Source organism: Musa acuminata, chromosome BXJ3-5 (assembly GCF_036884655.1).
Source record: "Musa acuminata AAA Group cultivar baxijiao chromosome BXJ3-5, Cavendish_Baxijiao_AAA, whole genome shotgun sequence".
Lineage (NCBI taxonomy): Eukaryota > Viridiplantae > Streptophyta > Magnoliopsida > Zingiberales > Musaceae > Musa > Musa acuminata.
The window spans coordinates 43368807-43385912 of record NC_088353.1 but is presented as its reverse complement, the minus strand read 5'-3'; the positions used below and the strand labels follow the sequence as shown (position 1 = coordinate 43385912).

General features: G+C 36.6%; 2 protein-coding genes across 2 annotated transcripts; both read right to left on the bottom strand.

Moving 5' to 3' along the window:
• Positions 1–380: 380 nt before the first annotated feature.
• Positions 381–14229, bottom strand: LOC135637829 (succinate-semialdehyde dehydrogenase, mitochondrial-like). The gene is made up of 21 exons (XM_065150647.1): positions 14069–14229; positions 13472–13585; positions 12193–12292; positions 10753–10801; positions 10085–10172; positions 9870–9980; positions 7654–7716; positions 7414–7524; positions 5571–5636; positions 5414–5491; positions 5059–5136; positions 3708–3774; positions 2709–2794; positions 2438–2470; positions 2261–2293; positions 1688–1788; positions 1425–1510; positions 1141–1247; positions 963–1040; positions 793–877; positions 381–688 (listed from the first exon to the last, which is right to left on the bottom strand). Exons 1-20 carry the CDS (start codon positions 14171–14173, stop codon positions 839–841), a joined length of 1593 nt encoding a protein of 530 aa, XP_065006719.1. The 5' UTR covers positions 14174–14229; the 3' UTR covers positions 381–688; positions 793–838.
• Positions 14230–15613: 1384 nt separating this feature from the next.
• On the bottom strand, positions 15614–16889 carry LOC135637989 (RING-H2 finger protein ATL73-like). Its single transcript, XM_065150902.1, has one exon. The coding sequence runs from the start codon at positions 16458–16460 to the stop codon at positions 15957–15959; it is 504 nt and encodes a 167-aa protein (XP_065006974.1). The 5' UTR covers positions 16461–16889; the 3' UTR covers positions 15614–15956.
• Positions 16890–17106: the final 217 nt, after the last annotated feature.

Genomic DNA, 17106 nt, shown 5'->3' with positions numbered 1-17106 from the left:
CGTCGCCATATTCGACCGATCTCTACCTTCCTTGTTCCCGCCTCTTCTCCCTCTCCCTTTATATACGTCTCTTTTTCTCCTTCCACACTATTGCGCTGTCTAGCTATTCTGGGCGTTCTCCATTTCGGGACTGCTCGTTAGTTGGAATCTGACTATATATATATACATATATATATACTTTTCTCTCTTTCTCTCTCCACACTATTGACTTTTGGTTAATATGTACACATATGTATACGTATACATATATGTATACACATATAAAATTTTGCAAAAAAAAAGTGGGCACAGTTAACTTTTGGTTTTGGTTTGTATCCACCAATTCCGGCATTGTTGGAAAAAAAATGTTCTATAATAGCAGAAATCAAATCAAGATAATCTGTTGTAACCATGTCTAGGCATTTAGCGTTTGATGAGAAATTATTACACAGCGGTGGAGAGGGAAGCGAGGGGAAGGGGGAAGGACGGTTGGGTAGTAAGGAGAGAGGGGGAGTGATGCAGGGAGCCGATGTCCACGTCGCTCTTATGGCGTAGGAGATTTAACAACATTCCATGGACCATGTAGTTCGAGTCAGAAATACAAAAACGACTAGCTGAAAACGACCGTCGAAATAACTCAGAAACGACAAATTGGTCTCTTATTCTGATTTCTCCTAACACTTCGAGCAGACCATCATTTCAAATATGCCTAAGTATGTCAACCCAAAAAAAGAAAAAAGAAAGTCAGCAATGTGAAATTATTGACAAAAACCAGACTTCTAGGACTTGCAAATCTTGGAACTGATAACTTACCTCCAGAGCCGACTGGGGTGGTCAATTATTAGCTCTACCAGTATTTCTAAGTCCCCTTCAAGTTACCCAAGCACACATATTTAATCTACAAAGACACGGGGGGCGTACATATCTCAATGCAGGAGAAAATATTATAAATACGAGATTTTTTTTTTTTTTGTTCGACTTACTTCCAAGTATTCATCCATCCCATATTTTGAACCTTCTCTTCCGAGACCAGACTGCTTAAATCCTCCAAACGGTGCAACCTTTACCGTGGAACAAAAAACAGATCAAAAATTAAATTAAACAAAATAACAAAAAAAAAAAAAAAGAAACGAAGAAACATTTGTGAAGCAGAAGCATTACCTCGGTGGATATTAGTCCTTCGTTAACTCCCACAAGTCCATACTCGAGAGCTTCAGATACACGCCAAGAACGAGGCATGCTGGTAGTAAATATGTAAGCAGCTAAACCTGTATAGGTAATGATTCCACCAAAAGCCAAAATAAATAAACAAGGGTTGTGTATTGATTGCATGTAGCACATAATTTCTACTCTTACCTTTCAAGTGTGAAATTCTTAACCAAGAAAACAAGTAATGAAAATCAGCAACCTGGGAAAGAACTACAAAGTAAATAATAGCAAATAACCTGCATTTGTGTCATTAGCCATCTGAATAGCTTCTTCTTCAGTTTTAAAACGCATAAGTGGTGCAACTGGGCCGAACACTTCTTGCCTGTGCACGTTTTTAAAAAGTTCACACATTAATGCTACTTATATCACTCGTGAGAACGAGCTTAATGACTCAAATAACCACCAAAATGACAAGTTAAAAAAGCCTTTCTGACTGTGAGCTTTCCAAGTTCAATTGCCATAAAACAGTCACCAATGTGAGTTAAAGAATAGATCGTACCGAGATATTAGCATCTCCTTATTGACATTGCCAAGAACAGTAGGCTCATAAAATGTCATGCCTAGGCTGTGCCTCTTTCCTCCAGTCACTACATCTGCTCCCTGTACAAAGATTACAGTTATGGATATCAGTGATATAGTAAAGCCAGTTTTGTGCCAATACTCAAACCTAAGTGATACTGGAGCCAATCCAGTTTCGATACCACAGATGAACCAAATATTTCTGACCTAAAAGATATCTCTTTACAATTGAAAAGACTTACCATATAAGTGAATGTATATAATAAGAATCAAATCTTACAACTAAATGTGCGCAATAGGTGAGCATTATAATATCAATAACATATAAAAGCATCCAAAATGTTTATCTAATTGGAATAGGCAGTAAATCATATATAGCCTCCTAGACAAAGTATGAAATTCCTGATTGTCTCATAGTGTGCTGCTGTGCTGCATCCACATCATTAATAGAGTGAACTTTTAAGTACAAAGCACAAAACATCATGAAATGTTACAATATGCTGGTGTTATTAATTAGAAATACATGACTATCCACACTCTTGACCAAAATTACCTTTGCAGTAGCGTCTTGGACCATTGTTTCGACCTACAAAATGAAAGGTCCATGAAAACCAGAATCTCATCACAACTAAATTTTACACAAATCAGCAACAAAGAATAACTTTACCGCAGAGATAACCTTACAACAAACTACCTAGATACTAATTTCTAGGAAAAGAAAATTAACCACCTTTTCTAAAGCAGCTTCATTAATCAACGGACCCTGTGAAAGAAACACAACTTTCAAGATCGTGTTTTAAGATAACCATAGAGATATAAACAAAATACTCAAAATTCCTTAAAAAATAAAAATCATAAAACTGATATTATGACAGTAACATTGCTATCATAATATCAAGTATCAATAAAATATAGTTTCCCAATGAATATAAATTAACACTCTACTATGCCAATCAACGGATCAATTCAAGTGAAAAGGATGAAAAAGCAGAAGCTAATACCTGAACAGTACCTTCTATAAGGCCATTGCCAACTTGCAAAGCCTGAACCGCCTTTGCAAAAGCATTAGCAAATTTTTCATAAATACCTGCACAGAATGGAATTATAAACTTGTGAGAGGATAAGTATGAGGCACATAAAAGAGATGACAAAGTTTCGACTATATAAATGCAGTCATCCACCACTCAACAAACTTCAAGTGCAACAAGGAGAAGAAAAAACATAAAGGTTTGTAGTAAAACCAATGAGGATGATTAAACAAAACAAAGCAATTTTTATAAAACAAGGATTACAAAGTATATGGCATCTGCAAGGGTTGACAGTTGACACCTTCTCAATGCTAGTAGAATAGCAGCTTACTCAATATGATCTGGCTTGCATCTGGATACCCACAAAAGCCTTTTAATCTAAGATTGACTTTTAGAAAAACTTTGGTTTTTGTTCACACAATACTCATAAGAAAGACTGTCGATTTGCAGATTGTTTGGTAAGTTATCTTCTATAATTTTCCATTACAACAATAAGTCTCTTGACACTAACCAGTCAACAAATACATTAGGTTCTTTTATAACTCAGAAGATTTAAACCCAAGGATCCACAAAATGTAAAATTAATCTACCAAATGATATTCAACATTTTCATAGCGTTGACTCTGACTTCTATATGTTAGATTCAAAAGAACCTCCAAGTGCAGAGACAACCCACCAAACAGCATGTAGAAATTGTTAATTAACCTAGAATGATCCAAAAAGGATATCATCAATTCAACATATTTTATTGCACCAAAATATCATCAATTACCTCTGCAGATAGATTCTTTTTTATATTTTGCTCTGGATCTTGAAGTGTCCATTTCCTTTACTATTTTTGGATACAACAGACTATTTAAATAAATTTTGTGAAAACTTGACGCTTATGCATATTTATTACAAGATATTTATAATTACAGCTGCAACTAAGTCCAAATGCATAGTTGCAAATAAAGTCAATGGAATCCGTACCTTCTTGCACAAGTATTCTGTTTGCACAAACACATGTTTGCCCACTGTTCCGAAACTTTGCTGCAAGCTGCAAATGGAAATGATAACATCAGAAATAATTCCAAAATCAGCTTGAATCTGTTATGCAAAGTTTTCTGTATATTAAGATTATCCATCAATTGCTATCCACTGTAAACAGTAAAATGATATCATTGGACAACTATTTTTGGATAAAGCTACAAGCTTTGATGCACACTTAATCTATATTAGTAACAGTTGAAGATTCAGTCAAACATGCAAGTTTGCGCCAAAAGTATTTCAACCGTTAAACAAATAGGATATTTAAAATGAAAATCCATCAGCTATTTAAGAAAGGCATAAGATCACCTCCTACTGATAGAAAAACCCAAAACAAAACCCTCTTTGTTTGAGAAAAAATTATGTGCACACCTGTTTGATCCACTCATGTTCTAATGGAATTTATAATATGGATTCAGCTATCCTCAATATCAGTTTCTGACAGCACCATCAAGCATGTAGAGATGCTTGTCATTTCTCTTGATAATTCAACATTTGCACTAACTAAAAACTAAAAGGCAATTTCTTTGCTTTTGGGAAAAAGCTTAAACAATTAGCCTGCTACCATTTCTTCAGGATTTGAAGGTATATCGTAGTGTATGAATAAGAACACAACAACATTAAATCGTAAGGCTCCAATTCGGACTTGAAGTTTATAATGTTAAAAACATTGTGAAAGACAACATGTCTACACTAAGTACCAAAAAACAGATACTGCATCGTGAAGCAAAGATTTTGTAAGAGTCTATCAAAACGACAAAGAGGGCTACTTAAACAACAAGGTTCACAGATCAGGAATCAGCTTTTGAGTCATAAGGAATCTAGGTGAGGAAATGTTAGGCATAAGACCTGCCCAAAATGGATGACTGGTTTTGATTGGACACAAGAAAATTTATCCTAGCCTACGCTAGTAAACAACTGGATTTAGGAAGCAGTCTTGAATCAGTTAGCATCTCGTCGCAAATGCTATCTTATATTACAGTTCAAAGAGAAAAACAGGGATATCCCAAGTAGTAGTAGTTTTATAAACTCAACAAGTTGGAAAAATTAAGCTAGTTTTCAGCATGTGTAAAACAGCTAAGAGGACAATCTAATCTTTATATGGATTTATCAATTACCTCTATTCAATGAAGAGATTAACATAACATCAAGAGGGGAATACTTTCTGTGAGGATCATGATGCAGTCAGATAGAATTCAGTTTGTGATTATGTGAGAAGGAAAACCACCAATGCATATATGAGTAAATGGATAAAGAGATCAGAAATATATAGGCAATAGCAAGATTGGCTTACACTGCCCTTTACTGCCACATCCAGATCTGCATCATCAAACACAATGCAAGGTGCATTTCCACCAAGTTCCAAGGATATCTGAAAAAAGATTAATATTTCATATGAAACTCGAACAACCATGAAGATTTTCTAGTTCCAAATCAAGAAAAAATAAAGAAAAATCAAACTATTTATTTGAACTACTTTAGTTAAAATGGGGATATAATGGCTTTAGCCAAGATAAGATAATATAAAGCATCCAACTCTTGATATATTTAATATACCCTTTCTACTCATATATTCTATACATTTGTATAATCATGAGATTAACTTGTGTGTGCATAACTTCTCACCAAGAAATTTTTTGAGGGCATACCTTCTTAACAGTACTCGCTGACCCTGCCATTAACTTTTTACCAACAGCTGTTGATCCAGTGAATGTTATCTTCCTTACCTATAAAAAAGTAAAATTTATTATAACATCATCTGTTTCTGGAAAAATTAAAGGTAAATATAAAGCAATAAGTAAGAACCTGTGTGCTTTCTAGCAGAGTATCGCCAATATCAGACGCATTGCCCATCACAACGTTCAGTGCACCCTGAATAATGGGAAAAGGTAAGAACAATATTAGCATGGTATAAGTGTGACATTTACAAATTGACAAAAAACAGAAGATGCTAAAACTGCATATGTATTGTTTCTGTTAGAAAGAATAATGTTGAAGCATGCTCATGAACAGAAAAGGCTAAATTGGAGAAGCAGCTGAATCAAATTTGTCAAAAAAGACCATCTTCCACACAAGTGAACAAAAAACTTCTATTCACTGCACAGATAAAAAAATTGCTTTTCAATGTTCAGAGCTACTGAGCATGCTTAATGGAGACACCAAACAAGAAACAGAATGCAAGTAAAGAATTAGAAAGTTCATGAGAAGGTCATCAATTTAGACTTACAAGTAGGGTATTATGAGCTATAGGAGCAATAAAACCCTTATGTGCTAATTGTAACTGAATGGAGAATAACCCTATTAAGAAAAAAGTAGCATATTCTTCAGTACATTGTATAACTGATCAACATCAGACCTAAATAATACTCCATCTCAGTTGAGACATGATTCATAATGGCCATGAAGCAGATTCAACAGTGTTTGGGTCTCTCATTGACATACTACAAGGCCACATTTTGTTGCATGGACAAAAATAACTTCAATAGCTTACTTTCTGCTATGGAGTTCCAGAACAACTGAATTAACTAAGCATGCTTTGCCATCCGTTAGTTTATTTCCCAACACGATATACTCTTCTGAAGTACTTAAAAATACTTAAAAAATTAGAAATATCCAAATGTCAGAGTAGAGAAAAGAATAAACAAGTAAGATATAGGGAAAACAAGGTCATGAACTATTATCCCACAACCAGAAGAAGCAGACAAAAAGAAGAAACAGAATGCTGTATTTCCATGTAGTTACTCATATTTTGCATATTTTCCATAAGGATACAGCTAATCATGTGATGCAACAGGACTCATGAAACAGATTGCAAAAGATATCTTGGAGCTCAGGTAGACGTATTCAGACACAAAAGTCCAAAAGCAGCACATTTTGTGAATGGAGACACCTGCCCATCTGCGTAGAGAGACATGAAAATGCACGATTGCATTGCCTTATATGCATACATAAAAGGAATATGTATCAATTAAGCATTTATATCCTGCCTAGTTTTAAGTATTGGCACATAGATACAGAGAATTATTGTTTCCAATGTGTAGATGTATGCCAGTGTTGGTAGTCACAGTTTTCTTTTGGTGCTCATCACATGTTTGTTTACTCGAAATGGAAGCCTGCTACAAGGATCCATCAAAGGTATCAACTAAACAACAGCTTTAAAATCAGCACTCGAAACCTTTGCATCAAATAGCTGGGAAAATGACAATACCTCTAATGGCCCTGGTGCCATCATGCTCTTCCAAAACTTATTTGGCTAAGTTTCGGAACATTGCTTGGCTGAATCTAGAAAACTAATATACATGATTACAAATGAAGATAATACATTCATCTTTTACGTCATGAACTGCTTGCAATAATTCAGATGCTTCTTTAACAAACCCACTTAAGATAACCCTGAAAACCACTACCTTCCCAGTGCATCCTCTTGTTTCCCCCAAAACAACTCTACCAATGTGATCTCATTTAATACTTGGTGTTACAAACATCATTCACTTCAGCCCAAATCTCAAGTTTCAAGTTTTGAGTCACACCCCCTAGATCCTCAACTTCTAAAACAAATTAACAAGAAAAAAAGCAACTTCTGAGAATAATAGAAGAATTGCAAAAGAAAGAATAAATAGAAGAAAAGAAATAAAAAGGAGAAACTTACTGGTGGTATGCCAGCTTGAAGAGCAAGCTCAGCTGCAGCTAGTGCAGTCAAAGGTGTATACTCTGATGGCTTGACAACAACCGTGCAACCACAAGCCAATGCTGGCCCAACCTGACACATCACAAAGCAGGAAGTTCTTTTTTTTTCTGATGCAAGTCAGATGCAAGAATTGCATGCTTTTTATAGGCTGGTATAATAAATTCACCATGTCATGATGTCAATCTATTAGCTAACATTTACCTTCCGGGTAATCATGGCTAAAGGAAAGTTCCAGGGTGTAATTGCTCCAACTACTCCAACAGGCTGCAAGAGACATTAAACATCAAATACCATGGTTTCCTAAAAGAAAGATATTTATCTTTATGAAGCTAATATTTATAGCATTGTAGAGGCAAACTGCAAATGAACAATCACATGTACTTACAAAAGGGAATAGTTTGTATCATGGTCTAAAATACTGATTTGACCAATATGTACCAACTAGTATTTCAACAGTCCAACCATGCACTGGCATAAGAACACATGGCAATGTGTTGCTTAGTAACCATTCAATTAATTATTTTTTTTAGTGGTACCATGCACCAGACAGTATATATCGGTACATCATCCAATAACTTGGTACCTTACTAGTCTGACCCCTTCTAAACCTGGTATCAGATTGATATTCAAAACCATTATTCAGATTTATATGACATTTTGCCAGTATCATCGTGAAGATGTTCTCATAAGCAACTTTTAAAGACAATAGGATAACATAAGAAACAAACATATGCCACTGGTAGAGCAGTTATTAGTTTCTGTTGATATTGTTCAACACTCCATTGGAAGGAAGATGTGTAATCAACGTAGCAAGCAAACTTACCTTGAAAAATGCCCTAGATAAAAGTGATATATAGAATCAGGAAACTGGTGAATGTTATGTGGCAGTATTACTAGTCTTTATATAGAATGAAAGTCACTCATCGGCATTTTCTTGTTTGAAAAAACCCATTCAGTCATACTAGTCTATACCACTGTTGTTAGCAGCCATTGTGCTTGGATGCATACCCCAAATTTTTCACTACTCCCCAATCATAAATATTTCACATGCACTTACTAAAGATATAGATCTAATAAATAAATTATCCTAATATAATATTTTTAAGCAACTCTAAAGAATGCTTATGGCTTTGTTGTGTTAGGTCAATGTCAGTCCTAATCCCGGATGAAAAAGGTGAAGGGTTGCATTAGGTCACTGACAACCAGCATAAAACTATCCGGATCTCCTAAATATGGATCTTAAGTTCGGACTTACTGTTTTGTTGTTATTGTCGTCATCTAAAGCATGCTACCCTTATTTCTCCACCTTTGCCAAATATGACTATTACTCTAAAATCCCAAAGACCTTACTATTTTATTGTCAAAATTTTACATTTTCAATTTAGCAAAACAGCTTTTAAATAATTATCATGGTGAAGTACCCAAGATATTTGCTTTCTAACAACTTACAGCCTATAACATGTAACAACCATCTAATAAGAATGACACATAGAAAAGTCTTTATACGTTTTATGAAAAAAATGCAGATTTTGTGTCTTGTTCTACTAAACAGAATTTGAATAAGAGCTACTGAAATCGATCATTTTAATATTTAGTATCCACAAGTTACTGTGTCATTGATGTAACAAGATGTCCATGCCCAATGACATGGAGAACATGACAGCAAGCACGAAGCCTATGCTCACATAGTACTTTGCTGGAAAAGACTATTGCATTCTGCTTTGATGACCATCAAATACCATCTAACATGGCTTAGTGAGACTAACAAATGCATTCCTTGAATGTTTCAATATGCAATATACCATAATATGCAGTACACAATATGATAAAATCCAACTATGAATAGAGAATCATATTAAATTTTGGTGATCATGCCAATGAAATCATCTCAAGTCACACTCAAAAGTTTGGTTAATGTTGCTCAATGATAAATGAGCTTTCAGATGACAGATTCTTTTGGTTATTATACTATATGTTAGCAGCAGGTTCGGGTGTGGCAGCCACAGCCTTAACCTTCACAAGATGCATAAGTAAGCTTATAAAACATTATAATATTTAGATTCTACAGACTACATACCGGAGGCAACAAGTTTCTAAGAGATTCCAGAGGGCTAGAGCCAAAAAATAATAATCTGTACATGAAAGGAGACAGCTGCTAGAATGTCTTTAAAGTGAGCATTGTGAAACCTTAATGAAGATCTTGACATGCCCATATGCTCATGGATACTCGGAGATTAAAAAAAAAATGGTAAATACTAAAAACAACTGAAATAATCAAAATATTGGAGACAACAACAAAGTTATAGAATTATATATGTATGGCTACTAGAAGCTGATTTGTTATGTTTTTGAGCAGCAAGGTTCAGGAACAGCTAATATGAAACCAAAAAAATCAAATATGGTAATCAAGTAGTTGCCTGCTTTAAAACAAACAACCGACGATCATCAATTGTGGGAGCAATTATGTCACCATATATGCGTTTAGCTTCCTCAGCAAAAAACTCAATAAATGCAGCCCCATAAGAAACCTGCAAAGAAGTTCATAAGCACAATTAATTTTTATCTTGAATAGGAAACAATATATGACAAAAGCTATTTTAAGTACAACTTCAAACAGAAGTCATTTTGATACCTCACCCAGTGACTCCTTTAGAGGCTTTCCTTGTTCCAATGTTATAAGTAATGCAAGATCCTCTTTATGGGAAATAATTAAATCATACCTTCAGAAATATTTAAGGTGAAAGAGTTACAGTAAAGTAAATAAGGCTGAAAAACAAGAAATTCGATTTAGTATATTCAATTGAAGCACCTAATGTTCAAAAGAAAATGCTAAAACAGAAACAATGACTTACAAATAAAATTCATTCTGAATGTATAACTCAAAAAGAGATGAAAACTTTCCCAATAACTCTCACATTCAGCAGCAAAAATCACAGATAGAACTACCACATTATCCTTACGGTGAGTGGCTCACATTTGTAGAAGCAACACCCTTTAATTTCAATTGGATAAGTCACACAGAATAAGAGCTGGACGTTAAAAGTTTTTAAAACTGATTTTTCAATGTCATGGGTTCTAACAACAAATCAACAAAACATCTAAAAGTTGTTTAAATAAAAGGTCCCGCAAATTAGCAAAGTGCAGTTAAAGAAATAACATTGATCACTACAAACGAACATGATAACTTTCTTGTGAGCATAGCAATATTAACATTGAGCAATACACCACTGCCAAGGACAACTTATACGAAAAAAATAGTACACATGAAAGCCTGTTGTAATTGATCAAATTCAATGGTACCATTTCCTTAGACACTTGCTCCGTTCACTTGCAGTGAGTTTGCTCCAAGCTGTGAAAAGAAAAACATCATAACAAACATATAATGTTAAAAGAATACCTGAAAATGCCACAATAGACATTCTAAAGACAGTCCTTTAAACAAGCAAATCAATGAGTTTTTCATAAGCAGTTGGTAATTAATAATTAGTGATATCTGTCTGACAAGTTTACAGAAAAAGATTGGATGGAATGAACGATATTAAAAACTAATTCATTCATATGCTCAAAGGAGCAAGAAGTGATAAAGAAAACAAACTAAAAAAACTCATTGGAAGAAAATAACGACAGATTAACATATGAAAAGTTAACAAGACCAAATATTACTTTATGTGTTCATTTAAAACCTAGTTAAGTTAGATAGATTTGGCATAATATGATTCAAATGACTTGCAATTAGCCAATCGATCGAAGCAGATTTGTTGGATTAGGACTCAATAGTCTATGATCTTCCAAATTTAGTGAATAAAGTCAGTAATTCTTTATTATGATTTTTGAGAATACTACACCATAATCAAAGTATATAAATCTGGGAAGTCGAAACAAATATTATACCTCCCTAGGACATTAAGTAACAACCACAATCTATATAAAAGGGATTGTATCTAATTTAATGAAGGCTTCAATAATAGGTGGTCAATCCATGCATGTGCAACAAACCAGGCTATTATAGTTCTGTTTCAGGACTCCATAACTGGACAAGAGTCATTTACATTTTCCCATGATAGGGGCATCAATAGATCTAGCTATATGTAGGCATCAATAAAGATAAAAAGTAAAAGATTTCATACATACATACATACATATATATTTTAAATATATATGTGTGTGTGTGTGTGTATATATATATATATATATATATATAGAGAGAGAGAGAGAGAGAGAGAGAGAGAGAGAGATGCAGCATTTTTATATTTTCTGTATATTAATCAACTGAGACTAGGAGTGGGATGTTTAAAATCTGTAATGAGGCATCATAAGCCTCTTTGATGCATCACTCAATAGGACTCCTTATTTTTCTTTCAATTTGGTCATGGCAGGCTACTTAGCTGTTTTGATTTAGAGGAGACTACATTAGGAAGAAATCCAGGAACTAAGAGTAAACTTTTGACACCTAGTGTTAAAGGCCAAAGAAGAAAATGCAGACTAAGGTGCACATAGTCCATATGGCTTTTAGTTAGAAAAGTCAATATTAGCAACATCTGAGAATGGCAAATTGCACTAGCCAGCCAATTTTTGCAATACAAGCCAATATTAACCCACCATCCACACCAATCTTTCAACCAATCTGAATGTCCTATGCACACCCAACTAATGGCTTGACATCATGATCATCACAGAAACTAATAGCTTGACATCAACAAATGGAAAAATCAAATATTAATCAGCTTCCATATTTCTTACAAGAAAATGTATTATATGCAGAGGATATTGCATTGGTAGTCTCATTCCTGCCCATGCATGGAACACTTGCAATGACATCCCCAGTAGCAGGATTTTGCACCTACAAAATAACAAATGGTAAGTAATATCCTCCTACCCTACGCCTTTCTTTGTATGTTTGTTATTTTTCATCCAAAGTTTCAGTGAGGGTGAATAATGACAACCATCAATTGATAAGCTATTGAACAAAATACTGTCAGTTTTGCAACATCAATAATTGCCTTTCCCAAACAAAGAAATGGAATACAAAAATCTTTACTTCTACTATCCCATACAGAACTGGATTTTCTTGCTAAATGTACAAAAAAATGAACAATACTATCATTTGAAAGCCGTTTTGTTTCTAATAGATTTTTTAAATTACTTATATGAAAGAGGTCAAACCTGATATATTAATCTGGTCGATATGATCCAGTTGGATGATAAGTGCATGCTTATTGCCGTATTCAACTAGATGGAATTGCCATTGTCTAATTCTATAAATATATGTTATAATATCAATGTTAGTCCCTGACGAAATCATAGTTCTTCAGGTGAACCTAACTGAAGATGTTGAATAACAAAGGATGCTACTTCTGCAGTTAAGGTTTAGTAGGGCTATCTGTTAGGTTTAGTAGGTTTGGTAGTGCCATTCAACTAGATGGAATTGCCATTGTATAATTCTATAAATACATGGTATAATATCAATGTTAGTTCCTGACGAAATCATAGTTCTTCAGGTGAACCTAACTGAAGACGTTGAATCACAAAGGATGCTACTTCTGCAGTTAAGGTTTAGTAGGGGCTATCTGTCCAACCAAACATTATATCTTGTTGTACAACATTTTTGGCGGAGCATTTCATGGACTCCTTTAAATTTTGTTATAGTTCGACTTTTAAAGAGGAAACATATGAATTATATAATAACATTGGTGAATCCGTAGGATTTGAACATATTCATTTAAATAAGAAAAAAAAAATCGAATCATTCCGTTCCAGTATAAGTGCATTGTATTCCATTAATCTCCTTAATCTCAATCTTAAGCTTCGCCATAAATTAGAAGCCATAATATCTGACCAAGATGTACAATTCTAGATTCCAGTATGGTTTTCCTGTTCTATTTCTCGTAATCAATACTCTAACTGTGTCCGTAGTGAATTACCACAACTAAAATACTATTTAGATGCATCAAACTTGAAGAAGAAATCAAGAACACCGTCCACAGGTCAGAAACAAAACGAAGTACGCCTCGAGAGATACCTGAATGGTCTTGCCATCGTAGGCATCGATCCACTTCCCACCGATAAGCCCCTGAGTCCTCAACAATCCCGATTCCTTCAGTCGATCAACGGTAGCCTGCGGTTCCACGCTAATCTGGCCACCAGAGAAAACCCCAAGATTCAGACCTTATCAAGAACCGAAACCACAGAGGCAAGACTGGAGACAAGGAAAGGTCCCTTCAAGAATTGAAACCACGATGCAAGACGGATGACGAGGGAAGGTCACTTTCAAGAATCGAAGCGAGAGGAAAGATCCCTCCAGGAATCGAAACCAGAGGGCACGATCGAAGACGAAATGAAACGCGAAAGAAGGCCGAGAGCGGGGGGCAAGACGAAAGACGAGATGAGAAATACCCGATCAAGAATCGAAACAAGAGGGCAAGATCGAAGACGAAGCGAAGCGCGAAAGAAGAAAGGCCGAGAGCGGGGGGCCACACGAAAGACAAGATAACAAATATCCGATCAAGAATCGAAACCAGAGGGAAAGATCGAAGACGAAGAAAGACTGATCCGAAACGAGCGAGAGGGGTCGCCGAGATCAGTAGAAACAGCGTCGAGGAGAAGCGTGAAAGCTTGCCTGGCGGCAGAGAAGCCGGAAGGGGGAGGCAAAGTAGCGGCCGAGTAGCCCCGCGCGGCGCATCGCCATCGGGCTTGGTTGTGTCGCGAGAGAAAAGCAAGCCATTCTAAGGTCTCCTCCCACTCGCTTCTTCAACCGAGTGGCGATGGTCGATAACGACGTTCCAATTTTACATATATGCCCCTCATAAATTCCATATGTACTCTTTATATATATATATATATATATATATATATATATATATATATATATATGATAAAAGCCATGGGAAGAGACAAAGTGGATGAGAAGGCATCCATGTCTTGTAGTGTCACATGCAATATATATATATATATATATATATATATATATATATCAGTAGTTGATTTGATTTTAAGCAAAAAAAAATTGCATAGAAAAACAAAATGATTGTAGATTTTATCATTATTTTTCTGTCATTGATGGATTGGTTACATTATAATTTACTATTGGAAAATTTCACTTAACCCAAATGATCATTTTTCATATTGGATTGACCTGCAAACCACAAAGAAGTGATTGATTCCTAGTGCACATTAATTGTACTACAGAAGATACAGTTGAATTATCCACAACATAGCAGTGTAATTGACAGCAGGAATTTTTGATGAGATATAAAAAGTGGATACAGATACATACATGTATGCTTCCAAGGACTTTTGTTTTTGCCTGTAAATATATTTGATACTAAACATAAAACAAAAGAATTATATCATTAATTTGCAAGATAAGACTTTGTTGATCAAAGATGGAGAGTTGTGCATGATTTTTCACAAAGTAGTAGTTCTATCATATATATGACTGTTATATATGGTTGTGCATGAATCATACATATCCTCTCATGGTCCTTTCAAAGATTAATAGGTAAATCACTGGTTTTGAAGGAACATATATAAGTAATTTTTTGCTATTATAACCAAGTAAAGGGAACTTGAAGATGATGATGCTTTTGTATCAAGCTGTGTGTGAGATAAAGAGTTATCTACAACTTCTTTTAGAAACATGTAATAAGCATAAGAGAACCTTTTGAATAATGAATGAATGACATGTAAAGAGGGACTTGGGTTCCACTTTGATAAGGTAAGCCATGTGGTTGTGCTGAAAAAGATGGACATGTATGAGAGGAAAAGTCTCAGTTCTTTAAGGGCACATTTAAAAGCATTTTGTTCTACTTCTTTATCCTTCACCACTTTGTTTAGGGCAGTTGGAAGGCTGTGCATTATCTACTTAGGAAATGGATGATAAGGAAAATACATGTAAATGATACATAAATAATTGGTTAAGAGGTATATACACCTTACTCGCCACATGAACAGGAAAGAGAATGCACCAAGTTCCTCTTTTTTCTGGTTCGATTGTGATCCATTCCTTGGCATGGTAATGGTCACTTTGGGTTGTGCATTACAGGGAGGAGAGAGGACAAGTTGGCATGGCCTACATGTAACTTGTGGAATCTTGTCTTCCCAAAGAGGTTCTCATTCTCATGATCAAAGTCCTCCTAGAATCAATAAAGTTTCCCACAACCCATAATGGCCAAGATCACATCTTTATATCTGGATGTCACCAAGTGGATGGCATCATTCTTGCAACACAAAAGACACTGCATGTCTTGCCAAGATGGAGAAGAAGAAGAAGAAGAAGCTCTTCTGCTGCTCTGTGACTCGAGCTTTCCTTGAACAAGTTGTGTCACAGCTTCATCAGAAAACTCTATGTACAACTGGAATAGTAAGCCTCCCAAAATGCTGATAGAATCTACCAAGATCTACGAGCATTAGAAGTGGAAACACATGAACACCCTCGGTGGTACTGCTTGCTGGAGCTCACACCGCTTATGGCTACATGCTATAGGGAGATAGAAGGCGGCAGGCACTTAAGGAGCGATGGCCATCTCTAGCGGAGCCTCGGCGCCGTGCGGGGAGAGGCGACGGCGGCACGTGGGGCAGGAGCAGTGGGAGAGAAGCCACGTGTCGACGCACACGACGTGGAACCGGTGGCCGCACGCCGGCAGCACTCGGATCTTCTCCCCGTCGGAGAAGTCGGAGAGGCAGATGGCGCAGCCGACGGGGGCCTGCTGCGGCGCGGCGGCGTAGGTAGCGACGGGGAGCGCCACGACGTCCTCGCGCTTCAGCCCGGCGTTGAGGCGGCGGTGGGTGACCCAGCCGGCGGGCTCGGCGAGGGCGGCGCGGGTGCAGCGCACCACGCACTGCAGCATCGAGTTGAGGCCCAGCGCGCACACCAGCGCGCATATCATGGCCGCCAGGATGACGACGACGTCGTAGTCGAGCGACGCCTCGCCGCGGGTCTCGCGAGGTGGGGTGGTGGGACTGTGGGTGGGGGAGATGGTGGAGGAGTTCGCAAGGTACGGCTCTTCCATAGGTGGGTTGCAGCACCAACTTATTAGTTTTTAAGTAGATAAAGGTAAGGGAAGGAAGAAGACGAGGGAGCGGGGGGAGGGTGGAGGCAAGACAAAGGGAGAGAATTTGAGGTGTTGGTGGTCTATGCTTGTTTCAACCAAAAGAGAGAGAGAGAGAGGCGATGAGGAAGAAGGTGGTGGAATGAGATATGCTCCTATGATCATCCACTAACCCAACCCTTTCTCTATGTAATGCGCTTGGAGGGGATGGCATCTTGGGAACATTGGGGTTTGGGCTCCTTTGGAGCTGTCATCTCTTTAGATTTAGATGATGCCTACCTACATTACTCCTTCGACTTTAATCAAATACATGACCCACCTTCCTAATCCATGGAGGTCAATTCACATTGAACAAGCTTCTTCCATGGAGGACCTCCAAAGAGGTTGCTTGGCTCAACAGCAGAAGTATCCTCGCAATTAGTACTTCCATCCAGACAAATGCATCGAACATATACTCCATCCATAGAAAGGATACATCGAACATAGAATATGAGGACCAGAAACAGTGATTCTACAGCATCAACAAACCCTAATGTATGTTTGATGTGTGAGGTCCACCATTGTCAAAGTGACATCCAAGATCACAAACTGTGTTTAGTGAATCGGA

What these genes read in the sequence shown, in the direction of transcription:
- LOC135637829 (XM_065150647.1), bottom strand. Translation starts at nt 14,173, where the DNA reads ATGGCTTGCTTTTCTCTCGCGACACAACCAAGCCCGATGGCGATGCGC. An exon ending in CAGAATACTTGTGCAAGAAG is followed by an intron (nt 2,795 to 3,707) that starts GTACGGATTCCA and finishes CATTCTGTGCAG; the next exon opens with GTATTTATGAAAAATTTGCT. An exon ending in ATGAAGCTGCTTTAGAAAAG is followed by an intron (nt 2,294 to 2,437) that starts GTGGTTAATTTT and finishes TTCATTTTGTAG; the next exon opens with GTCGAAACAATGGTCCAAGA.
- LOC135637989 (XM_065150902.1), bottom strand. Translation starts at nt 16,460, where the DNA reads ATGGAAGAGCCGTACCTTGCGAACTCCTCCACCATCTCCCCCACCCAC.